The sequence below is a fragment of the Cheilinus undulatus genome, linkage group 20 (assembly GCF_018320785.1).
Source record: "Cheilinus undulatus linkage group 20, ASM1832078v1, whole genome shotgun sequence".
Taxonomy (NCBI): Eukaryota; Metazoa; Chordata; class Actinopteri; order Labriformes; family Labridae; genus Cheilinus; species Cheilinus undulatus.
Window position 1 is genome coordinate 3,586,322 of NC_054884.1, and position 22,106 is coordinate 3,608,427.

Genomic DNA, 22,106 nt, shown 5'->3' on the forward strand with positions numbered 1-22,106 from the left:
GAAACGTGCTTTCATGTCAGTCTCAAAAAGTCTCCAGCAATGCCAGAAAAAGTTGTTAGATCTGTCGCTGATTGCTTTATTGATTAAGAGTCACTAGAGGGGTCTGAAAAGTCTCTAAATACAGTGACAAAGTCTCTAAGTTTGCAGCACTGTTTGTTTTACTCTTTATTTCATACAGACGTGGTCCAGTTCTGATAAAACTGACGTTATGCAAAAATAAACCCCACCCATAGCTACTGCCTCATTCTCCTCAAATGACGCTGATTGGCACAAACATTGTGGGTTGGAACTTTTCAAGATGGATTTGCCTGATGACGGACATGGAGATGGGCAGATTCATCAGCTTTACTGAAGACCTGCTCTAACAGTTCTCAATGAATCTACTTTCAAATTCAAACTTCTTCACCCATAAGGGCCCACAGGTGTCACATGACCTTTGAATGTCTCTAAGAGACCTTGCATAGCGTTTTTCTTGACTTAAACTAATAAAGTCCCTGACTGACACACACTGAACTTTCTGATGTGGTCATGTGATTGGCTGAATAATTTAAAAGTGGAGAAAATAAAAATAGGTGTTGAAAAAAGTGGTATAACTTGTGACATAACAACAGTGAAAAGGGTTCAAAAGAGGCAATAATGGGATTAAAATAGCAAAAACATTGTTATAGAAACCCAACAAGAGAAAAAGTGTGAAGAAAGTTTTGATAGGTGGTTATAAAATAGGTTGAAGAGGCAAAAACAGGTAAAAAACCAGAAAAGCACTCAGAGAGCACAGACCTCCGCCATTAGCCCTACCTCCCAATAGAGAAGAATCCTGTAATAAATTCCTAGATCCGTCCCCATGTGCCCCCCACCATGGCATTCGGTGATTACTCCCACCCCGGTGGGGTGGAAACACAGTGAGGCAAAGCATTGGCTTCACAACGGGTGGACTGTCATGGTGGAAGCATTGCCTGCTGGTGCCAACAGATGCACTGACAGTCTCACCCATGGTCTCACCAGACAACTGGAAGTCATGGCAGAGGGTGAATATTCCTCTATTCCTCCCAGCATTATGCATATTCTTGCTACAATTCGCTGTCTTTCTCTCTGTTACGCTCCGACTCGTCTCCTCGACCGGGCATGCGTCTTTCAAACTCTCTAAACTCCAAAACTTTGAATGGAAATGCACCCAAAAATGCTGCTAGGATTGAAGTTACTCATGTTCGCCATCTCCTGGTGTAAAGTGGTAACAGCACAGACCTCCGCCATTAGCCCTATCTCCCAATAGTAAAGAATCCTTTAAAAAATTCCTGGATCCAGACGGTGATCCGGATCACTCGTAAAATCTAATCAGTTCTTCCTTATGCCATTTCTGACATTTCCTGAAAATTTCATAAAAATCTGTCCACAACTTATTGAGTTATTTTGCTAACAAACAAACAAACAAACTAACAAACCCACCCAATCACATAACCTCCTCGGCGGAGGTAAAAAAAAAAAAAAAGCCAGATAAACTTGTAAAAACAGGTCCAAAGGGGAAAAATATTTAAAAGTGAAATACAGTTGCAGATTTTTTTTAATAGGTAAAAATGGGGGAAAAGTGGCAAAAATGACTTACAGAAATGCAAAAGGGGGGCCAAAATGGTGGAAAATGGTGAAAAGCTGTTTAAAAGTGGCAAAAGGGTAAAAAGTGGAAAAAAAATCTGCAAAAATTGAATAGATGAAGTAGGAAAACGGGGTTCAAAAGTGAATAAAAAGTGGAAAAAATGGAAATAGAGTGGGGAAAAAGTGGCATAAATGAACAGAAAACAGTGGTGAAAAGGGGTTCGCTGATCCAGCACACATGCATTGATGTCATCAATAAATCATGACTTTGGAGGACCCATTCACCGCGTTTTTGTGTTGAAAAAGGCCCTGAAAATGATTTTTGTTGTTAAATCTAATTGACTCTGACTTATGTTGCATTATTTTAGAATAAGAGATGATAATAAATTAACCTCAAAAGCCAAACGTGACATATAAGGAACATTTCCTATCCTTGATATCAGAGATAGGTGTATTTTTTCTTGAGCTTACTAACTTGTTTCAATCACACATTTTAGAGACTTTTCTAACATTTTTCTACCCTTTGTGTTTTCCCTCTCAGGTCTTTATAGAGTTAAATCATTTTGGGCTGTGCAGCATCGTCCTGGTCTAACCTTGTCTTTGGCCGTTAGGCTGAGAAAAGAGACTGAGAGTGTTTATGGTCAGGGGACATCACCACCACCCAATCAATCAGACTCAGTTGTTTTAAAAGGTATATCGCTCATATCACAAGGTCAGCATCCATCTGAGGATGCCAGCCCTAACATGGAAAACTGATGGCTCTGCACTTCCATTTCCTGCTGCTCTAGGTGCAACATCATTCATGCTGATGGACAACGCTGCAGCAAAGAGCTTCACAGTAACTCTCACAAATTTAGTTTTAACATCAGGGAGCAAGGAAATGCAAGGGAAATGAATATTTAAAGATGGTGTTCTGTCAGTTTTCTGTATTCTCCTGTTCTGAGGAAACACATTTCCATTATCAGTATAGGAACAGAGCTGCAGGACCTGGACCTGTCAGATGCAGTTCACCTAGACTGAAACCAGAACAGGATCAGTTTTGGTGCTGCTTGTGTAGTAAGTCACTAATGCCCCTCCTCCAGACTGGGGTGCCAAATTGTTAACAGATGCCAGACTCCTCAGTCCAGGGTCAGCAGTTAAGTATTTACAAGCAAGTGTGCAGGCGAGGACGATGTGGTCTATAAACACACACACCTGTCCTGGGTCAGTCACATCACTCTGCACACAGAAAGAGATCATAAATAGAAAGGTGATACATTATTCCACCTCTTAAGATAGCCTCCCTGGTCTAGATGAAACATCTGTGCTGTCTTTGCTCAAATTTATATTAGGGATCAAGCACCAGAGGAGGTGTTTGACCCTGTATGAACCAGCTCCTAAGAGCTTTTCTCAGGACAGTTGGTTGGAGCAGGTCGGTCCTTCTCACCTCTCCGCCTACATGAGTACAGCTGGTCCAACTGTATGTGTTTGAATCAGACTCTGAAAAAGGCGTTTCTCCTGATGAAGCATTAACCAAGAATATAACACAAAAAAAACGAGCAAAAGCTAATATCAATGAGGCGAATACTTTAAGGTTGATAAAGTGATGATTTACTGGAAGTCTTGCACATCATTCCTGCTGTTTGAATTCTCTATGGAGCTATTATTGTTGCAAAAGTATTTGCAAATGCATACAAAGATCTGCGCTCAAATCCACAAATGTGTGTACAGATCTGCAAATACATGCACAAATACACAAATGCGTGCACTAATCTGCAAATATGTAGAGCAATTTGTTAATGTGGACTTAGTTCATTTTGGTTCCGAATCTGCCTCTCAATTGGCTGTCATACACACGTGACTTTTGCAACACTTGTACCATGCACGATTTGTACTCAGATCTGTAAGTGTGTACTTAGATCTGTAAGCGTAAAGACTGGGTCTGTTGCCCTTAGCGCAGGCTCACAGGCAAGGCTGCCTTTCTTATCACACAGGAGGCAGCAGTTAAGACTTTTTAACGGCTCTATATAACTTCAGTGTGGAAGGAGATGTTATCGTATTATACTGCTATTGTTATTATTCATATTTTCATAGCAGTAAGATCGATGGAGTGGTCTATAACATTTATATTTATATAAATAACAGGGGAAGAGAAAGATTATCAGTTTTGCATGGAGCTAAATGGCACCAACCAATGTTGACATCTAAATTACATTACTCCGCCGATGGGGGTGTGTTGATTAGTGCCAGAGTAGTGCACGCATTTGTGGATCTTTGTACAAATTTGCAAAACTTTGCACACATTTGCAAGTCTTTATGCGGATTTGAAGATCTGTACACACATTTGTAGATTTGTGCACGCACTTGCAGATCTGTACACAAATTTGTAGATTTGTGCGCAGATCTTTGTATGCATTTGCAAATACTTTTGCAACAATAACAGCTCTATAGATCTCTTCATGACCTGAAGTGGTTTAGCCTTATAATTGTACCTAGAGTGTATACTTAGTGAGCAGAGTGGGGCGGCATTTCTGGCAGTCGCTGGGGCAGTTGCAGTGGAATTGCAAAGATTGTAAAAAATGGGAAAAATTGCAAAAAAGCAGGATGAGTCAAAAACTGGTGAAAATGGGCAAAAACTTGATAAAAGTGGCAAAAGTTGACTTAAAGCAGTAAAAAATTGATTAAAAATGGCAAAAATTGCAAATGGGGCAATGAAAAAATACAGGCGAAGTTATTGGTTGACAATATTGATTGTCTTATGGAAAACAAACTGATTAATGTGGCTAACAATAGATCATTTCTGAGGTCAAAGAGTCCCTTTTTATGGTTTTCTGGGAGAAAAGTAGATCAGATTAAGACATTAAAGAGCCTCATGTGGCTCCGGAGCCAGGCATTGAGTATCACTGGTCTAAAGTGTAAATACATGTTGGTCTCTGCAGCAAACAGAGGAGTGTCTGTGCTGAACTCTTCACATTTACATTCATCTAGCACACCAAGACTCAACAGAGGCTCCTGATCCACATGTGGCTCTTTTGTGATGATTTGTGGCTCTTTTATGTCTTCATTTGATCTTCTATTCCCCCAGACACCATAAAAAAGGGAAACTTTGACTTCAGAAATGATCATTGCAGGTCACATTAATAAGCTTGTTACCTCAATTATACAGCAGGCTTTAATTGGAAAACTTGTCAACCTTTATTTCTTGTCTGTATATTTCCATTGCTTTCTGCTAGTTTTTCCTCTACTTTTTCTGCTTTTAGCCTATTTTTGGCACTTGCATCTTGTTTTTTGCTATTTGTAGTTTTACCCCTATTTGGCCATTTTTTGCCCACTTTAGCGTCCTTTTGCCATTAAATGCTTGTTTTTGACATTTTACCACTTTTTGCTGGTTTTTCCCATTTTAGCCACTTTTCACTCATTTTTTGCCACTTTTTTGAGCATTTATGCCACCTATAACTAATTTTTTCTTCACTTCTCACCCTTTTTGCCACGTTTTGCCCTTCTGTATCTTATTTTCTCCTCATTTTTGCCAATTTTGACCCATTTTTTTGCCATTCCATGCCTATATTACCCTTTTCACTCACTTTTGCCACTTCTTGAACATTTTTGCCACCTTAAGCTTATTTTTATTGCCACTTTAACCTATTTTTTCCACCTTTTACTTATTTTTATTGACACTTTAACCCATTTTTGCCACATATCAGCTCTTAGATTGTGGCTCTTGTCAAGGTATTTTTCAGTCATTTGGCTCTTGGCTGAGCAGGGTTGACTAACGCTGATCTTGCAGCTCCTACTTGCTGAAAACAAAGGCTGACCTTCACAAAACTTAGTGAGTCAGAAGCAGGTGTTATTAAATTGACTGTAAATCGTCCACAAAGAGAACAGATTCTGATTGGACTGTCAGATCTTGTTAATACAGACATAGGCGGACCACAAACACAGGGCTGGCTAGGATTAATTCACATTTTGAGGTTTTGAAGAAACCAGAACAGCAGCTAAAATACTGAAAATGTGTGTTTTTCTTTTCCTCTTTTTAAAAGAATAATTTATCCCCTTTAACACAAGTATGATCAATATTTTCCTTAGCTTCGTCTATCCTGACATGTCTCCTTTATCCATGTGTAACATTAGCTTTTGTTTTCTACCATAAATACTTAATCAGCTTCCTTGATTTTTCTCTCTTATCTTTGGTTTGTGTAATCTTTTCTCTTTATTCCATCCTTTCCCTTAAGAACAGTGAAAAAGCACCTCTCATCTTCAATCATACCAGTCCCTCACCTCTCTGACTTCCACCCAGATCTCTGCTTTTTCGTCTCGCTTTGATCCAAATCTGATACTCAGAAAGCTGGTACAAGAAGCTTTCCATGTGCCCACAGGTATGTAGGAATTGTTATACAGCTGTAGCATAAAGGCTTAAAGTAGTGACTTATGAGCCACAATGCAATGTGAAGAAAACAAGAAAGCAGCTAGACGGCTGACGCTTTGAACCCACTGTACGGTTACACTGCAGCAGGTCTTTACATTAAGTTTCAGCATGGTCTGTAGAGCAGTGACCATTTACAGCAGCAGCAGCCATACATGATTGATAGAAACTCTGAATTAACATCAGTGTGATGTGACTAACTTCCCCTGGCAGGTCCAGAAAGAACTGCTCAGCATGTTATCATTTTGCTGTTTATAGACAAATTAAATGTGAATGTGACCTATAACGGGCCAGGGTCAGAGAGAGATGGTGTCTCAGATGAACAGTCTTTAAGGGTGCTTTCACATTAGGGGTCCGGTCCCGGATCCGAGTGCACTTGAGACCAAAGTCTGGTTCATTTTGGTTAGTGTGAATGCAAACAAACCGCATCCGGGCGCCAGGCCTAGGCCCACTTGGGGAGGTGGTCTCGGGCGCGATTCAAGTGGACTCTGGCTCGGTTCTGATGAGATGTGAATGCAACTGCGCCCAGATACAGGACAGAGTGTCCTATCAGCTTTATGATGTCACTGGAAAAACTAAACTTCTTTCCACAGTTTGTTCACATTTTTCCTCAATAAAAGGCGGAAATAATCAGAACCCAGTCAATAAACGGTCTGTTGTGACTCACCTTATGGATGAACACAAGTTGGAGTCAGTGAGAGGAGGTGCAAAGACAATAAAAGCCTCCTGTCACCTCAAAAACCGCTGTATCTGCGATCCTCTGAGCTGTAGTAGATGTGCAGATACGAAGAGCAAAGTTGCTGGCAAATTAAAAAGTGATTTTAATCATCCAAGGCTGCAGGATGGACTTTTTTGCTGGGTCAAAACAAAAACAATCTTCGCTCAGGTCATGACCTGAATGGTTGCCATGGTAGCTTCTTCTTCTCTCTCCTCCTTGGCGGGGTTGTAAACCAGCTACGTGCATACCGCCACCTGCTGTTTCAGACTGAGTAAATGCACAAGTGTGCCCAGGTATGGATTGATATTGTTAGTGTGAACGCAAGCAAGCAGGGGAAAGGAAGGAATCGCGCCGCGGCGTGGTTCGAAACACCTGGGCCTAATGTGAAAGCACCCTTAGTGAAAAAGTTCACCGTGCATTTGCATTGCTGCAGGCGTGCAGCAGCTTTATGTCTTTCTTCAGAAATGTCTGTAAATTTGAGTACATCACAGATCTCACTGTGACTGCCAGGCTTTGATTGTGAATAAAGTTGAATTTTTAAAAAAAAGTGTACGGGGAAGTTACAGCTCTTCTGCTCTGAGAGAGATGGTGTTCAGATGAACAGTCTGTCAGAGTCAGGGCTAATTTTGACAGCTATTTTTAGTTTTAGTCACATTTTAGTCATTTCTTCTCTATGTTTTAGTCCAGCCTTACCATTTTAGTCTTAACTTTTAGTCCAAGCATGTATTCTCTTGCCCTAATCTGGTATCAAGTCATGGTAGTGGGTCACTCTTCCAAACCCGAGTTCCCTGATTTGCACAGTTGAGAGGCAGAAGAGATACAGATGCTTTGTGTTTGACAGATTTAACTACAGTGGAGAAATATCATGGATTTTTAATGTCCTCCCTATCCTATCCTCCAAATGTGCTGCTCTCCTTAAAATGCCGTGATATTTGCGAGCTGATGAGCTCTGTGCACAACAAGGTAACTGAAAATAAACGTCGTCACTTGCTGTCACAACCTCAGGTGTATTATCATCACTTCTGCCTGCTTACTGTGCTAAACTGCAGAAAAACCTCATTTATTACTTATTTAGAGGGGTTGTCAGGATGGGAGGAAGAACAAAAGCAGAGTCAAGCGCTGACGTGTGTTCTAATCCAGCGAGGAGACTGGAGTGTGACCAGGGAAGGAGGGAATATGTCCTCTTTTCATGTCCATTAAATCATAGAAAAAAACATTCCTGATGTGGAGACCTCTGAGCGAGGGTTAAAAGGAAGCATGAACCCTGGTTAGGGGCGCTCTCCATCAATCCCAGCTTCTATGTAATCTTGTTCTACACTGGTTTAGAGTGAGTGCAGGGCCTTATTGATCAGACCGGGGCATTTTCAGACAATACAGTCTAGAGTTATTACAGCCTTTCTATCACCTTTGAAAGGATGGAAGGAGAACAGCAATTCCAGTTTCCAATTCCCAAAATAAGCCAAGTCAATGTAATCAGCTTTTAGTTATTAGGCTGCCAGATCAATAGTCCTTTCACTATCCTGACTGAATGAGGATGACTTAGTGCCTGTCTCTGGATGACCTTTGCAGAAGTGACCTTTGTCTCACTCTGCCAAGAGACCCTCGGCTGAGATGGGAGCGCTACAGGAAAAAAAAAAGCTATAAAATGATAACCAAGTTAATGAATCCTCCATAAATATTGCTGCAGCATACATGGACAGGCTGTGACAGATTAGGATGGCTTTAAAGTGGGGCTACCATGACGTGGAATTAAAGCAATTCTAATTAAAGATGGAGCCCTTCTGGTCCTGGAGGGGATGATCATTTCACACAGGCACTAATAGCAGTCAAAGCCTCTTTTCATTTGATCTTTATGGAGGTTAGGGGGCAAGATTTGTGCATTTCTGCTTGTAAACACTCTGAATTCACAAAGCGGTAGATCTGATAGCCTGGATGATGCGTGTCCAACTCCAAACATTCATACTTCTTAGATTTAACTTTAACATCAGACATGATTATGATTCATGACCTCTGCGATGTGGGCTGAACTTTGGCACAGTGCTAATGTGTTCTCAATGACGACATTTATCAAGATTCACTCCTTCACACACATGTGCATTAATGGTGTGCCTGCGATGCAATGCACCAACCCGCCAATCGGGATCTAATCTAATTCATTAATAAACAGCCACACACACCAACGGCCATGCCTTCAGGAGGAATATGCAGGTCAGTGTCATGCAGAAGGACATTTAGCATGAACTCTGTAGGAGCTGAGGGTCCAGCTGCCAGTCTTTTGATTAGAGGCAGACCTGCTCTGAGTCACAGCAGTCCTTATGTGTATGTATATATGGATGTATATGGACAGTGCTGTGAAAAATTATGATTTCATTTATTAAGGGGAAAAAGTTATCCGAACCTACAGAACCTGGCTCTGTGCAAAAAAGTCATTGCCCCCTAAATATAATCTCTGGCAGTGAGTCTTTCACATCACTGTGGAGGAATGTTGTCATAACGTGAACCATGGCGACTGTAGACATGTCAGTACTCGACTTTTGTGGTTTTTGAAAAGAAAACAACTCACTGCTGTTCTTTGTTCTTCTTTTAACAAAGAAATGTCATCAACTGCTGATAAAACTGGCGCTTTAGCAGCATCCACACTAACGTCTTCCGCCATATTTGCACAGGCCTCTTGTTGCTGCTTGCTTATGTCACGACTCCGCCGTGCCTGAAAGTACTGCCCCTCGTCGCTGATTGGTCCTGTCACCTTCTAACCGGGCCCAAACGGTTCAGATGGGAGCTTTGCAAGATGGATTCACCAGTGAGAAACATGGAAACGGGCGTATCCATCTGTTTTGCAAGGTTACCGACACACTGATATCATCAGTAATCACAGCTGTGGAGGACCCGTTCTCCGGGTTGTTAAGGGTCCAGTGCACACCTTCCAAAAAGTTCAACTTTGGTCTCGTTCACTCCAAACATTTGTGCACAAGCAGGTTTTATCCACCGGGAAACTTCAGTTCTGTTTTTCACTGGGACCCGTGTGTGTCACCTGTGTGTTAGACTGAAACGCTCACAGTCAGTAATTATGCTGCTGACAGAACTCCTAAAACAGTTGTTGTTATTCACATTTGACTGTGACCGTTGCTTTTAGCTTTGCTTTTTTGTTTTTATGGGTGAATTTTTACTTACTACTTCTCTTTTCCTTTTCTCTCCTCTCTTTACTTAGAAACCCCCGGCAACAAAAAGCACAATCAATATTTTTTTTCCATAAAAACTCTGAAATAATATTAAGTAGATGAATAATACATAAATGTACAAGTGTTGATATCTTGAGAGGTTTTTTAGTTTCTCATATGAATTATGAATCCAATCAGGAAGTACCACAATTATGCTATAAATTTTCTCTTATTTCACGCTTCCTCTGCTGACTTATTTCCTCCGTATCTGGAAGGAAAGGGCATTTAGAGCATGCCACGATAACAATGGCAATGCATAATAGATTACATGCTGAGAATATGGTGAAACAGAATAAATATTAAGGCATGAATGTAATTTTCTATGTCGAGGCTGTTTTTTTCTTAGATAGTGTGCTCAAAGTTTCCAAGGATGGAAACAGGCGTTTCTAAGTCCAGGGCACAGATGTCCTCATCGCTTATCCAATTTATTCTCCCGGGACTCTAACAACATATTTAAGGGAAAACTCAGACCTGTGTGTGAGGGGAATAATCTATCCTCTCAATGCATGGAATAATTGATCTTGTTCCATATGCCCTTGCTGATGTGGTGAATATTAAAACTACAGCTCTCCCTAACTGTACCAGGCGCTATGTTTTTCCATTATGGCTGCAAAAACGGCCTTGTTCCCACCGTTTCCTGTCTCCACTGGCTGTTTCCTGATAAAGCCGTGGCTGCGGTAAACATTTATAGCTGTCATAATACATAAAGACTTAAGGTACATTCCAGTAGCTTAACGGGCAGTTACTTATTTATTTATATGTGGGTCATTTTACTGTTGAGCTTTAAAGGCTTTTCAGCTAGGACTGGTGCTTTGTCAGGGGATTCCTCTGCTAACAGCCGCTGTGGCTCTATAGACGTAAAGGGAAACCCATAAAAAGGAATAAAATATTTAAATACATAAATATTACTCACTGATTTTCTCTCTGTCCATTGCATCCTAAAAAGATGAGTAAAAAGGAGCTGTGGTTAAATGTGGGCTTCTTTCTCTCTCCGTTTGTTGGTACTCCTGTTCAACAGTCACTTCAGGCTGGCTACAGGCAGAGCAATTTCAACATACACTATGTTGCCAAAAGTATTCACTCACCCATCAAAATAATTGAAACCAGGTGTTCCAATCATTTCCATGGCCACAGGTGTATAAAATCAAGCACCCAGGGATGCAGACTGTTTCTACAAACATTTGTGAAAGAATGGGGTGCATAGTTTGCAAAGGTCACCAACTTTCTGCAGAGTCAATGGCTACAGACCTCCAAACTTCATGTGGCCTTCAGATTAGCTCAAGAACAGTGGTACAGAGCTTCATGAACGGGTTTTCATGGCCGAGCAGCTGCATCCAAGCCATACATCACCAAGCGCAATGCAAAGTGTCGGATGCAGTGGTGTAAAGCACGCCACCACTGGACTCTAGAGCAGTGGAGACGCCTTCTCTGGAGTGACCAATCGTGCTTCTCCATCTGGCAATCTGATGGAGGAGTCTGGGTCTGGTGGTTGCCAGGAGAACGGTACTTGTCTGACTGCATTGTGCCAAGTGTAAAGTTTGGTGGAGGGGGGATTATGGTGTGGGCTTGTTCTTCAGGAGCTGGGCTTGGCCCCTTAGTTCCAGTCAAAGGAACTCTGAATGCTTCAGCATACCAAGAGATTTTGGACAATTCCATGCTCCCAACTTTGTGGGAACAGTTTGGGGATGGCCCCTTCCTGTTCCAACATGACTGTGCACCAGTGCACAAAGCAAGGTCCATAAAGACATGGATGAGAGAGTTTGGTGTGGATCAACTTGACTGACCTGCACAGAGTACTGACCTCAACCCCATAGAACACCTTTGGGATGAATTAGAGCAGAGACTGAGAGCCAGGCCTTCTGGTCCATTATCAGTGTGTGACCTCACAAATGCACGTCTGGAAGAATGATCAAAAATTCCCATAACCACACTCCTAAACCTTGTGGAAAGCCTTCCCAGAAGAGTTGAAGCTGTTATAGGTGCAAAGGGTGGACCGTCGTCATATTAAACCCTATGGATTAATAATGGGATGTCACTTAAGTTCCTATGCGAGTCAAGGCAGGTGAGCGAATACTTTTGGCAATCTACTGTATTTTATCTTTGAGGAGAAAACCAGTTATTTGAGAGTTTCATGCTCAGAAACCTCAGCCTCTTCTTTGCTGCTGTCCCCTCGGGTCATTTATCTGCACTGGCTGTGATGTTAAGATGATATAAAATCAATAGATCTTCTCATTCTGATAATGCTTTTCTCGTTTTGCCTCTCGTCTCTCGGTGTGAAAGGAAATAAGAGTGTTTTCCAGCTCAGCAGGTTGTCAGGTTTGTGATAGCTGTAAAATCAAAGTGCATTCCTCCAGGGCATAAAAACAGTTTATGTGTCAGAGTAATTAAACGCTTGTACAGGAAATTGCTTCATGTTCATTTAAACAGCGATTGAGGACGATCCCCTCCTTAATGGTTTCAATGAAAGCACATTAGAGCAGACTGTTACTCCCAAAAGGACACAAAGAGCTGAGCAATGACCTTCAGAGGGGCTCAGAGCTAAACATAGCCGGACCTCTGTGTGCACCACATTTATGAGGCAGATTTAGTTTAGACGGAGTCTGTGCTGTCTTACAAAATCACAGACATATTTCAATTATAATACCCACAACACCTGGGACAGGCTCACAGAGGCGTCATGCTTCGGTACAGATTAGGTTCATCAGAAAAAAAAGCAACGACTCTCCTGGATGTAGAGTTTTATTTTATTAGGTAATATTTAAATGACAATGGTGCAATTTTGAATTTGTTTCATCCTGTGTCAGAAGAACTTCCTGTGGTAGTTTGTACATTCAGTGGTTCTCATGTGATGTAGTTTCAGGACCCACCGGTCTCCTAAGTACAAATCATCATTTATTTTTATTTCATCAAAAATTGATGGAACAAAAACACGACTGCACAAAGATACAGGACAAAAGAAAACACGTTTTATAGCAGTAACACATTTTCAGCAATTTTCCAAAGATTTTGAGGAATTACCTCATTATCATGAAGATAGCAGCTTTGTTATCCCCGCAGTGGAGATTATTAAGTTAAGATATTGATAAAACATTGAAATTTACCCATAATCACTGCAAAACAGAGCAATATAAAAGAGGGGTTCTAAATTAATTGTCAGGACCAATCGCCACCACTTCATGAGAAATTGTGACCAAGATTTTATAAAGATTTCAACCACATGAACCTATTATGGAGATTTTTTTTTTTTTTTTTTTTTTTACCTTAAAAAGAACAAAACATGATTAAATGTGACAAACTTTGTGAGTTTGTTCAGGCAGGGTGTGTTTTTTTAGACAGACACAGTTCTGGTTCTGGAGTCTCAGAACCCACAGAGCTTTCTGGTGAAAAAGCAACGTTCATTTTGGTCGACAGACGTTTTTTCCATGACAAAAACTAGACTAAAACTAACAAGAATAGATCTATGATGACTAACACTGACAAAAACTTAGTTTGGTTACTTTTAATCTTAGTCTTAGTTTTAGTCTTTAAATGAAATGCGTTTTAGTTTTTGTCTAGTTTTAGTCGACGAAAACTCAAAACTTTTTAATCTAGTTTTAAAAAGTCCACACATTTTAGTCTTTACTTTTAGCCTAAGCATTTATTTTCATGTCTAAATCTGGTACCAAACCACGGTAGTGTGTTCTCTGCACTCTGCTAAACCTGGGGTCCCTGCTTCCTACAGCTGAGAGGCAGAATAGATACAGCTCCACTGTTTTTTGACAGATTTACCCACAGTAGAGAAATATCACAGATTTTGAATGTCCAATGAAATCTAAAATATATTTTAGTCTAGTTTTAGTCATCTTGATGAAAACTAAACTTATTTTTTGCTATTTTTAGTCATCACAGATCTATTTTGGTTAGGTTTAGTCTAGGTTTTGTCACGGAAAAAGGCTATCGACGAATAGTTTTAGTCAAAGTTTTACTCGACCAAATTAACACTGATTTGTCATGAGACTTCCTGCAGCGAATTGTGACCCCTGAACCGTGATGGTTCGGGATGAACAAAAACCATTGCACCCCTATGGGTACAGTGTTACCTGGAGTGAGTCCCACTGTCTTTACCCAGCATGCCTCAGTTAAATGCAAATAAATCTCAATGTCACTGAAACTTTGTAGAAACACAAATAAATGCAAACAATTAACCTGCCTAATGAAAATACACACATAAGCACTCTCTCTCTCTCTCTGCAGCTCTTTGGCCGACGTTGCTGGTAATATAGAGAATATTAAAGAAACACTGTGCATGTAGTGTTTGTGTGTCTCCATGTGACTGTATGTGATCATATTGTCTGTCCTTGTGCCTTACTGCAGCTGCCACTCAGCACATTTCTTTACAGAAGTAATAAATGACTCTCTCTCTCTCAGCCTTAGACAAACACCACCCAGAAACCAAGGCTTACACTGCCAATACATTAGCTGAGTGCAAAGTTATGAACCCAACTGTAAACACTGGAATATATTTATTTTTTATTTGTAGGATAGAATGGAATTGAATTCATGTATCATTATACTTCCAAAGTTTATTTGCTTTTTTCTAAGTACCATATCCAAAGCAGTCTTAGTCGCTATCTTCAGTCTTTATCTTCAGTTATTAATTTAGCTGACATCTCTGGCCTCAAAAGAACATTTCTGAGCTCTGTGAAAGCAGCCTTTTGACAGCATGGCATTTCTATTACTCTGCTGCCAAACTATATAAGTGGCACTGGCACCATCGCCCTTCTCCAGCTCCCTTTCTCTGCTCCATGATTCAGAGCTCCTGGCGCTTTTGTGTGGAATATTTGTGACCTACATGTAAAGCCTATTTTTATATCAAAGCCTGACGTAGAAATACACATACATAGATCTACACAATATGATTGTGTATTGAGAGGTGGGGGCGTTGGCAATCCTGAACTATAATCACGTTTGTCTGATTCCAAACTGCAGCTGCCATAAATTCAAACCATTAAAGGAAGACTAAAAGCAATTCAATTTCTATTGGGAGGTAAACGTGAATGGGAAAGTGGTAAAAAACTACAGATCTGAATACTCAGCTTTTCCTCCATAGTCACATTTACCCATTTACACCTATTCACTCCACATTCACACTCTGATGGTGTAGAGGGGCCTTTAGTGTTAATGTGTAACATTAATATGCATCTATATATATTCACACCACACTGACACACTAATGGGACCAAACTGGGGTTAAAAGTTTAGCCTAAAGACACATCAACATGTGACTGCAGCTGCAGGGATCAAACCCCTCTGCCTTTAGATTGAGACACAGCCAACTCTCTACTGAAGTGTTACTCAACCCTGCTTAACCAAAGAGCCAAATCGTTGGAAATTTCCTTTGCAAAAGCCATAATCTAAGTGGTGAAAAGTGGCAAAAAAGGGTAAAAGTGGCAATACAATTAAGTTAAGGTGGCAAAAATGGCCAAAAAGGGACAAAATAGCTATAACATGGCTAAAAGTGGGTGAAAAGTGGCAAAATGTGGAGAAAAGGTGGCAAAAATGGGTGAGAACTAATAATAAGTAAGATACGGGGGGCAAAACTTGTCAAAAATCAGGAAAAACTAAGCAAAAAATTAGTGAAACATGACTAAAATGAGCCAAAAAAGCAGCAAAAAGTTAGAAAAATTTGCAAAATGTGGCATTTAATGGCAAAAGGCAGCTTAAATGGGTGAAAAGTGGCAGGAGATGGCAAAAAGGGGGAAAATGCAAATAAAAAGGAGGGCAAAAAGCAGCAAAATCTAAATAAAAGTAGCAGAAATGATTAAAACCAGCAAATATAGGGGAAAAAAGGGCAAAAAGTGCAAATGAGGGCAACGTAAATATACAGAAAAATAAAGGTTGACATTTAAGTTGACAGCTAAAGCCTACTGTATAAGTGAGGGAAATAAACTGACTTTTGACTTGCAATGGATAATTTCTGAAGTCAAAGTTTCCCTTTTTTACGGCTTTCTGGGGTAATAATTTTTCAAATTAAGATACAAAAGAGCCACATGTGAGTAACACTGCTCTAATGTCTGTGTATAAAAAATGATCTGATGCCGATAAAAAGCAAAGATGAAAGTAAAGATGATGCTGAAAACAACCTATGAGCAGGTCAGGATCAACGCCTACTTCACAGGTGGCTTATTAAAGCAGCTACAGAGGTACTATCACCTGCCCATGACTACTGCAAACACATCAGCTGAGGCTGCTTCTGAAACCCCCCACCAAGGCTGCCCATAAGGACGAGGAACGCCTTCTGAGGCCCAGCTGGAGATTTGCAAACATATGGTCCCCCCTGAATTGAGGATATGGTGACAAATATTATTTAAAAGCCAAATACTGTCATTACTTCATCATTACTTCTGTTGGAGGAACAAAACTGGACAGCCCCATTAAACTTAACTAGAGGGCATGTAATGTCAGACTGTGTACAGCCATGCCTTGACCTCAAAAAGCTGATCTGAGTGAAGCTGAATCTGAATATTGAACAGGCTAGTACTAACACTGCAGATCCCACATGCATGCATTCTCATGACATTTGCTGAGGGTCCAATTACTGGACTTTCCAGGGGCCCAGTCATTTCTGTGGGCAGGCCTGCCACCCACTATAACAGGAGTACAGAGTGGTTAAGCCAAAATGCAGTATGCATGCACATCTACAACATGCACTGGACCAGTCTTACACATGTACTGTTTCCCACAATGCAAAGCCAGACTGGCATAGCAGACAGCAACGACATAGGCTTTAAAAATAGCATCAACAAAAATAAAATGATAAAAGACATGAAGGGGTTTTGGGGTATTGTGGCTACCTTAGCAGGGAGCATGTTCACAAAAAGACCAAACTGCACAAAGATGCCAACAATTATGTTTTATAAAAAAGTGCCTAGGTTGAAGTAGGATAATGTAGAGCTGTTCAAACTTTTTCCTCTGAGGGCCACATATGGAAATATATAAAGATGTAGGGGCCACTTTGATATCCACAAATCAAGGTGTATGACATTAATTAAGACAGAAGCAGAATAAAGGAGGAGCTGGGGTGGAGGAGGGTGCCAAGAGCAGCTTGCAGAGAGAGTTACACAGCGTGGCCAGGCAAGAGCAGTTTAAATGAGAGCATGAGAGCGATCGGCCAATAGCGTACTTGGAGCAAAGCAGCCGCCGTCAGCTGATAAGGGCTTTTTATTAGATCAGCTGACCTTGACTCCGTGGCTCGCCTGAACTGATGCTGAACGGCTGACAAGGAAAACAGTCCATCAGTTTCAGGTTTTTGGGGATGCCAATTAGATCCCAGAGGGCCCTGTTTGGCCCTAGCCACCACTGGCTCCGCCCCTGGAATATTATTGGTCCTGCTATTTGCTGTGGAAACTCATCAGAGAGTTGGAAAACCAGATATTATTTTGATTGCCGATATTTTTACCATGTACACAGATGTCCCAGTTTAGTCACTAAAACACACATCAGGAAGTTCTTCCTGTTGAGGTGTTTGTTTCTAGAATTTGCTGCGGGCCGATCAAAATTGGACCGCGGGCCATAGTTTGACCAAAACCAAATGAATGCAGGGGGAATCAGCCCCAACACACATTTACAGTGCAGTAATGGCAATCAAATGAAATCGATGTCCAACTCATTTGAACAACCAATAAATAAGTAAATAAATAAATACAATAACTTACTTCTGACAAACATTTCTAGTCTTAGTAATACCTTTGGGTCTAGCCAAATATTCTGAAATACAAAACATAGTTTGACAAATACATAACTGGCTTTAAAAAAAGCTCCAATGTAGCATCAAGTCAGGTCAGGTCAGGTATGGGGGTGGATGCCGGTTTGGCACTTTGCTGCATCAGCCTTGGCCCTGTACAGCTTGGCCTCCTGATGGCCATCCTCCAGGCCTGTGCCCCAACTCTTCATGTATCTTCTCCCTTGACAACACATGTGGCCGCCCCTGGCATCTGGACCAGCCCAGGTCCCAGGCACTGATGGGATGAGCTGGATTAGGCCTAGGAAATTGCACCAAAGTGCTAAAGTGCAGCTGCCATTCCCTTAACAAGCGATCGACCCTTCCCATCCCTTCCCTCCTGAGCACATCTGCGTTAGACACACGGTCATGCCAACAATACCAAAGATGCGCCAAAGAAAAGTCGTTCAGCCAGCGCCTCTGGCCATCAGTCAACATCCAGGTCTCACCAGAGTACAGTAACACCTGCAGGACCGCATGCTCAGATAACAGAAACGACACACTGTCTTGCTCAGTGAACCGATCGCCACAAGTTTGGGGTTGATCTCAACCTCATAGTCAGCGGATCAATGGATTATGCTGCCAAAGTAGAAGAACTTCTCTACAACTTCGGCATTTGAAGACACAGATTTGTGGCAGCATCCAAGGCATCCTTAGATGCCGGGAACTTTGTTTTTGGCCCAGGAGACGCACATCCCCAATGCTTCAGCTCCTCCCTCAGCAGGCAAAGAGCCCCAACAAGGACATCTTCAGTCTTGTGCTGACCACTTAAACATGACAACCTTAGAGTCTTTCTTAGCCAATGAAATTGTAGCTACACCACTCATTTCTTAAACTTTAGCTATTTTCTGTGATAACATTTAAGTAGAACGGCCCCATAAACATTTGACACTACCAAAAGACCTGTCTATGAACCATTCAGTAAAGCCGGGTATACTCTGTGCGATTTCAAGCTGACCATAAGACAGTTGTAGCAGAATGTCATCTCTTACTGTGTGACTGAATCATTTATGACGCATGACCATCACACACGAGTTGTGTGCTCACACTCTGTGACTGAATTGTTCACAAAGCACGAGTGCACACTGTGCGACTGAAGTCAGGACTGACTGTGACAGAAACCCGCAGTTTCATTTTTAAAAAGTCTCACACACTCAGGGCGAAGTGTCTCCAGTCATATCCCCCCCATCTCTCCCCTCTCTCTCGCTCTCTCTGTCCAAAACACACAAACAGCACCACGTCTGTGTCAGCTGCACGTCTGCAGATAGGAATGTTTCCTGCTCGTTTATTTCCTTTTTCATAGCATGGTGGAACAGACTGAAAGTTGGCCTGACTTCGGAGTGAGTCATCGACTCTAATTTCTTTGCTGAATCACAGGACAATGGCACAGTGTACACCCGGCTTAAGTGTGTTACATTAATTTTAGGTAATATATGCCAACCTAATTTTAACAACCTCAACAACCTTGAAATCTTTGGCATCCCCTTAACGGGGGGCCCAGACCCCAGATTGGGAACCAATGCTCTAAATTAGAATGATTTTATTGGCTTCGGTTGATGAATATAGTTTGTGTGTCTTCATCAGTGAGGTGGCTCTTTCGTTTCATCAAAGATCTAATGTGTTCCATTCTCTAGGTTTGTGTTTGCATTGTCGAGGTTCCAGTGTAGCTGGAATCCAGAGCTGCAGACCCTGAAAGCCCCAAAATGCTATGTTTCACCTGGCCTTGGGCCCTGCTGTGTGGGCACTGGTGCATCATCGATACTTGAGTTTCTCCATTACATGGTCACTGGACCTCCTGGCATTTTGAAATCAGGTAAAACAAAATAGAAATGTAAATAAGCCTAAGCCATTCCTTTTCCTGAAAGAGGACTTTTCCCTCTTCTGTGAACCCTGCCAACTTCTACGAAGTTGAAGCTTGATTGGTTCATACATTTATGCTCCTTACTGAAGAAGACTCTTAATCTTCTATTCACAAAAACATTAAAATTGCTGTTACAAAACTCCTAGAATTTCAGATGCAATGCAGTATTTATTGTTTTAAAACATGTTTAACCAGCTCACCCAGTTACATACATAAACACGGCAGCAGCAGTCCCATTTGGACACGCTCGCCTCACATACCAGGACATTTGAATCCTGAACACACACACATTCAGAGGGACAGCAATCACAACCATCCGAACTCATGCAACTTTTACAAATCTTTGCTCTGCTATTTTTTATTATTCAACATATTGGTCACAGCCGTTAGGCATGCTGTTGTTAAAAAATTAAATAATTATACAATAAATGCTGTTTAAAGCAGTGTTTCTGGAATTTGACAGTGTTGCTTAGAGATTGTTCTTTCCGTTGTTTTTGCCTCCAGCATCAACAAATTCCTAAACCAGATGAAAAGACCAGCTCGTACCTTACAAACTGCTGTTATGTGCTCGCAGCGAGGCTGTGTGTGTGAGCATAAAGCTCTCAGTGCACTGCTGACTGCTGGACGATGGCGACCTGCGTGGCGAGCGCTGAAAGCGGTTCCTCCTGCTGAAGTAGCTGCCAGCTGACCAGGACCGCTTGTGCTTCCTCAGGTAGTCCTTGTAGTTCTTCGTCAGCAGTGTGTAGAGAAAAGGATTGATGCAGCTGTTGGAGTACGTCAAACATGTCGTCAGATAGTTGATGTTGCGTTTGACTTTGGTGGACAGAGGCATTGAAGGGTGGAACTGGCTGAGCAGCTGCCAGATCCAGAATGGCAGGAAGCACGCCCAGAAGAGGAGCACAATGGTGAATATCAGGTACAGCACCTTGAGGGATTGGAGACCAAAGAGAAAAACAAACATTAGGAGCATCTTAAATCAGCAGCACTGCCAAAAGTTAAGCACCATAGTGATGAACAGACAATTCACATTAGGGACGATCATTTTCAAGTAAGTCCCCATAGGGTAAAAATCACTGGCATCCCTTTTGTTTGAAGTTTGAAGGAACAAGACATATTAGAAATTTAACAATTTATTCATTTAACAAACAGGCCTTAGTAGAAGAACCATACACAGCCACAACAGCCTGGCTCCTCCTCCTCATGCCCAAGCTGATCCCACAAGTGTTTAATGGGGTTGAGGGTCAGGACTGTTGGCAGGCCATTCCATCCTCTCCACTCCCAGATTCTGGAGGTAGTCTCTGATAAATCCCGCTCTGTGAGGGCGAGTGTTTTCATCTTGGAGGATAGAGTTTGGTGCCAGAATGTGGAGATATGGGATTGCCACTGATTGCAGAATCTCATCTCCATATCTCTCTGTACTGAAATTTACCCCCAATGATGACAAGCCTTGTTCTTCCAGTGAGGGAGATGCCGCCCCAACACCATCACACTGCCTTTTACAAAAGATGCTCCTCTATCAGTGCAGTAATCGACATAGCATTCGCCACATATTCCGCCCACTTTGACCCTACGATCCAACTGGCAGAATCTGGACTCATTGCTGAACATAACAGGTGCCAATCAGGCACCTGACTCTCGGCACCTGGAAGTACCAGAGGCCAGACACAGGAGCCAATAGTAACAGCAGAATAAGCTGTACCTATATTGGCAGAGATTTGGCGAACCCACATACTCAGCTCTGCTGCTCATCCCACAAATGCATGTTCCGTACAAATGTGGTGCAGTTTAAAAGGGAAATAAACAGTAAGTCTGTTATGTTTTGGTAATGTCCCCTGACATTAATTATTCCTTATTCTTTATTTGTTTATTTCCAGCAAGCAAATATTATTTACAGCCACCACCTGATGGTTGTACTGCATCACACCCAGGCGCCAGTGCAAATGTAATAGAAAAAAAAACAAAATAAGATATGTTTAGGTTTTCATTTTTAAAAAACAAATTACTTTTTGAATATTTGAAAATCCCATCCACAATCTACATGTTTCAATGAACCACCAATAGTTGGCGTTAATCCCCTTTTAACTGGTTTTAACAGACGACATCACATCACCACAATTTTAGCATCTGTACAGTGGCTTCCAGTTAGTTTTAGAATTGACTTTAAAATTTGACTTGTTACTTTTAAGGCTCTGACGGGTCCAGCTCTGGAGTATATATTGGAACTTCTAATCCCCCATGTCCCAGGCAGGTTGGAACCTCCTGGTCATTCCAAAGTTGAGACTTAAAATTAAAGGTGATAGAGTGTTTTGCCATCGGGGCTCCTCGACTTTGGAATGACCTACCTGAGGAGATAAGGTGTGCAGAATCAGTCACTTCCTTTTAAATCACTTCTGGAAACATTTTTACTATTTTTACTCTTCTTTTCATTTTGTTTACCTCAACCTTGTAACGCTTCTTTCCATTTTATTGCTTGCTTTCTTTCTGCTTTTGCTCTTAAATCTATCAGTTTTAACTGCTTTTCATTTTTACTGTTTACTCCCTTGCTTTTCTGTCCATTTCTG

The 22,106-nt window shown here is 41.4% G+C and overlaps 1 protein-coding gene across 2 annotated transcripts in view; it reads right to left on the bottom strand.

The window, feature by feature from the left end:
- The window catches only part of LOC121528246 (urotensin-2 receptor), an 87,444-nt gene that overhangs the window by 53,947 nt on the left and 11,391 nt on the right, over window positions 1-22,106 (bottom strand). The window contains exon 3 of one of the 2 annotated variants that reach the window (XM_041815577.1): window positions 20,092-20,470. In XM_041815577.1, coding sequence (XP_041671511.1) covers window positions 20,093-20,470 — 378 coding nt within the window. In that variant the 3' untranslated portion in view covers window position 20,092. Of the gene's footprint in view, window positions 1-15,725; window positions 20,471-22,106 lie in introns of those variants that run through there. The other variant, XM_041815576.1, reaches the window with a different exon arrangement.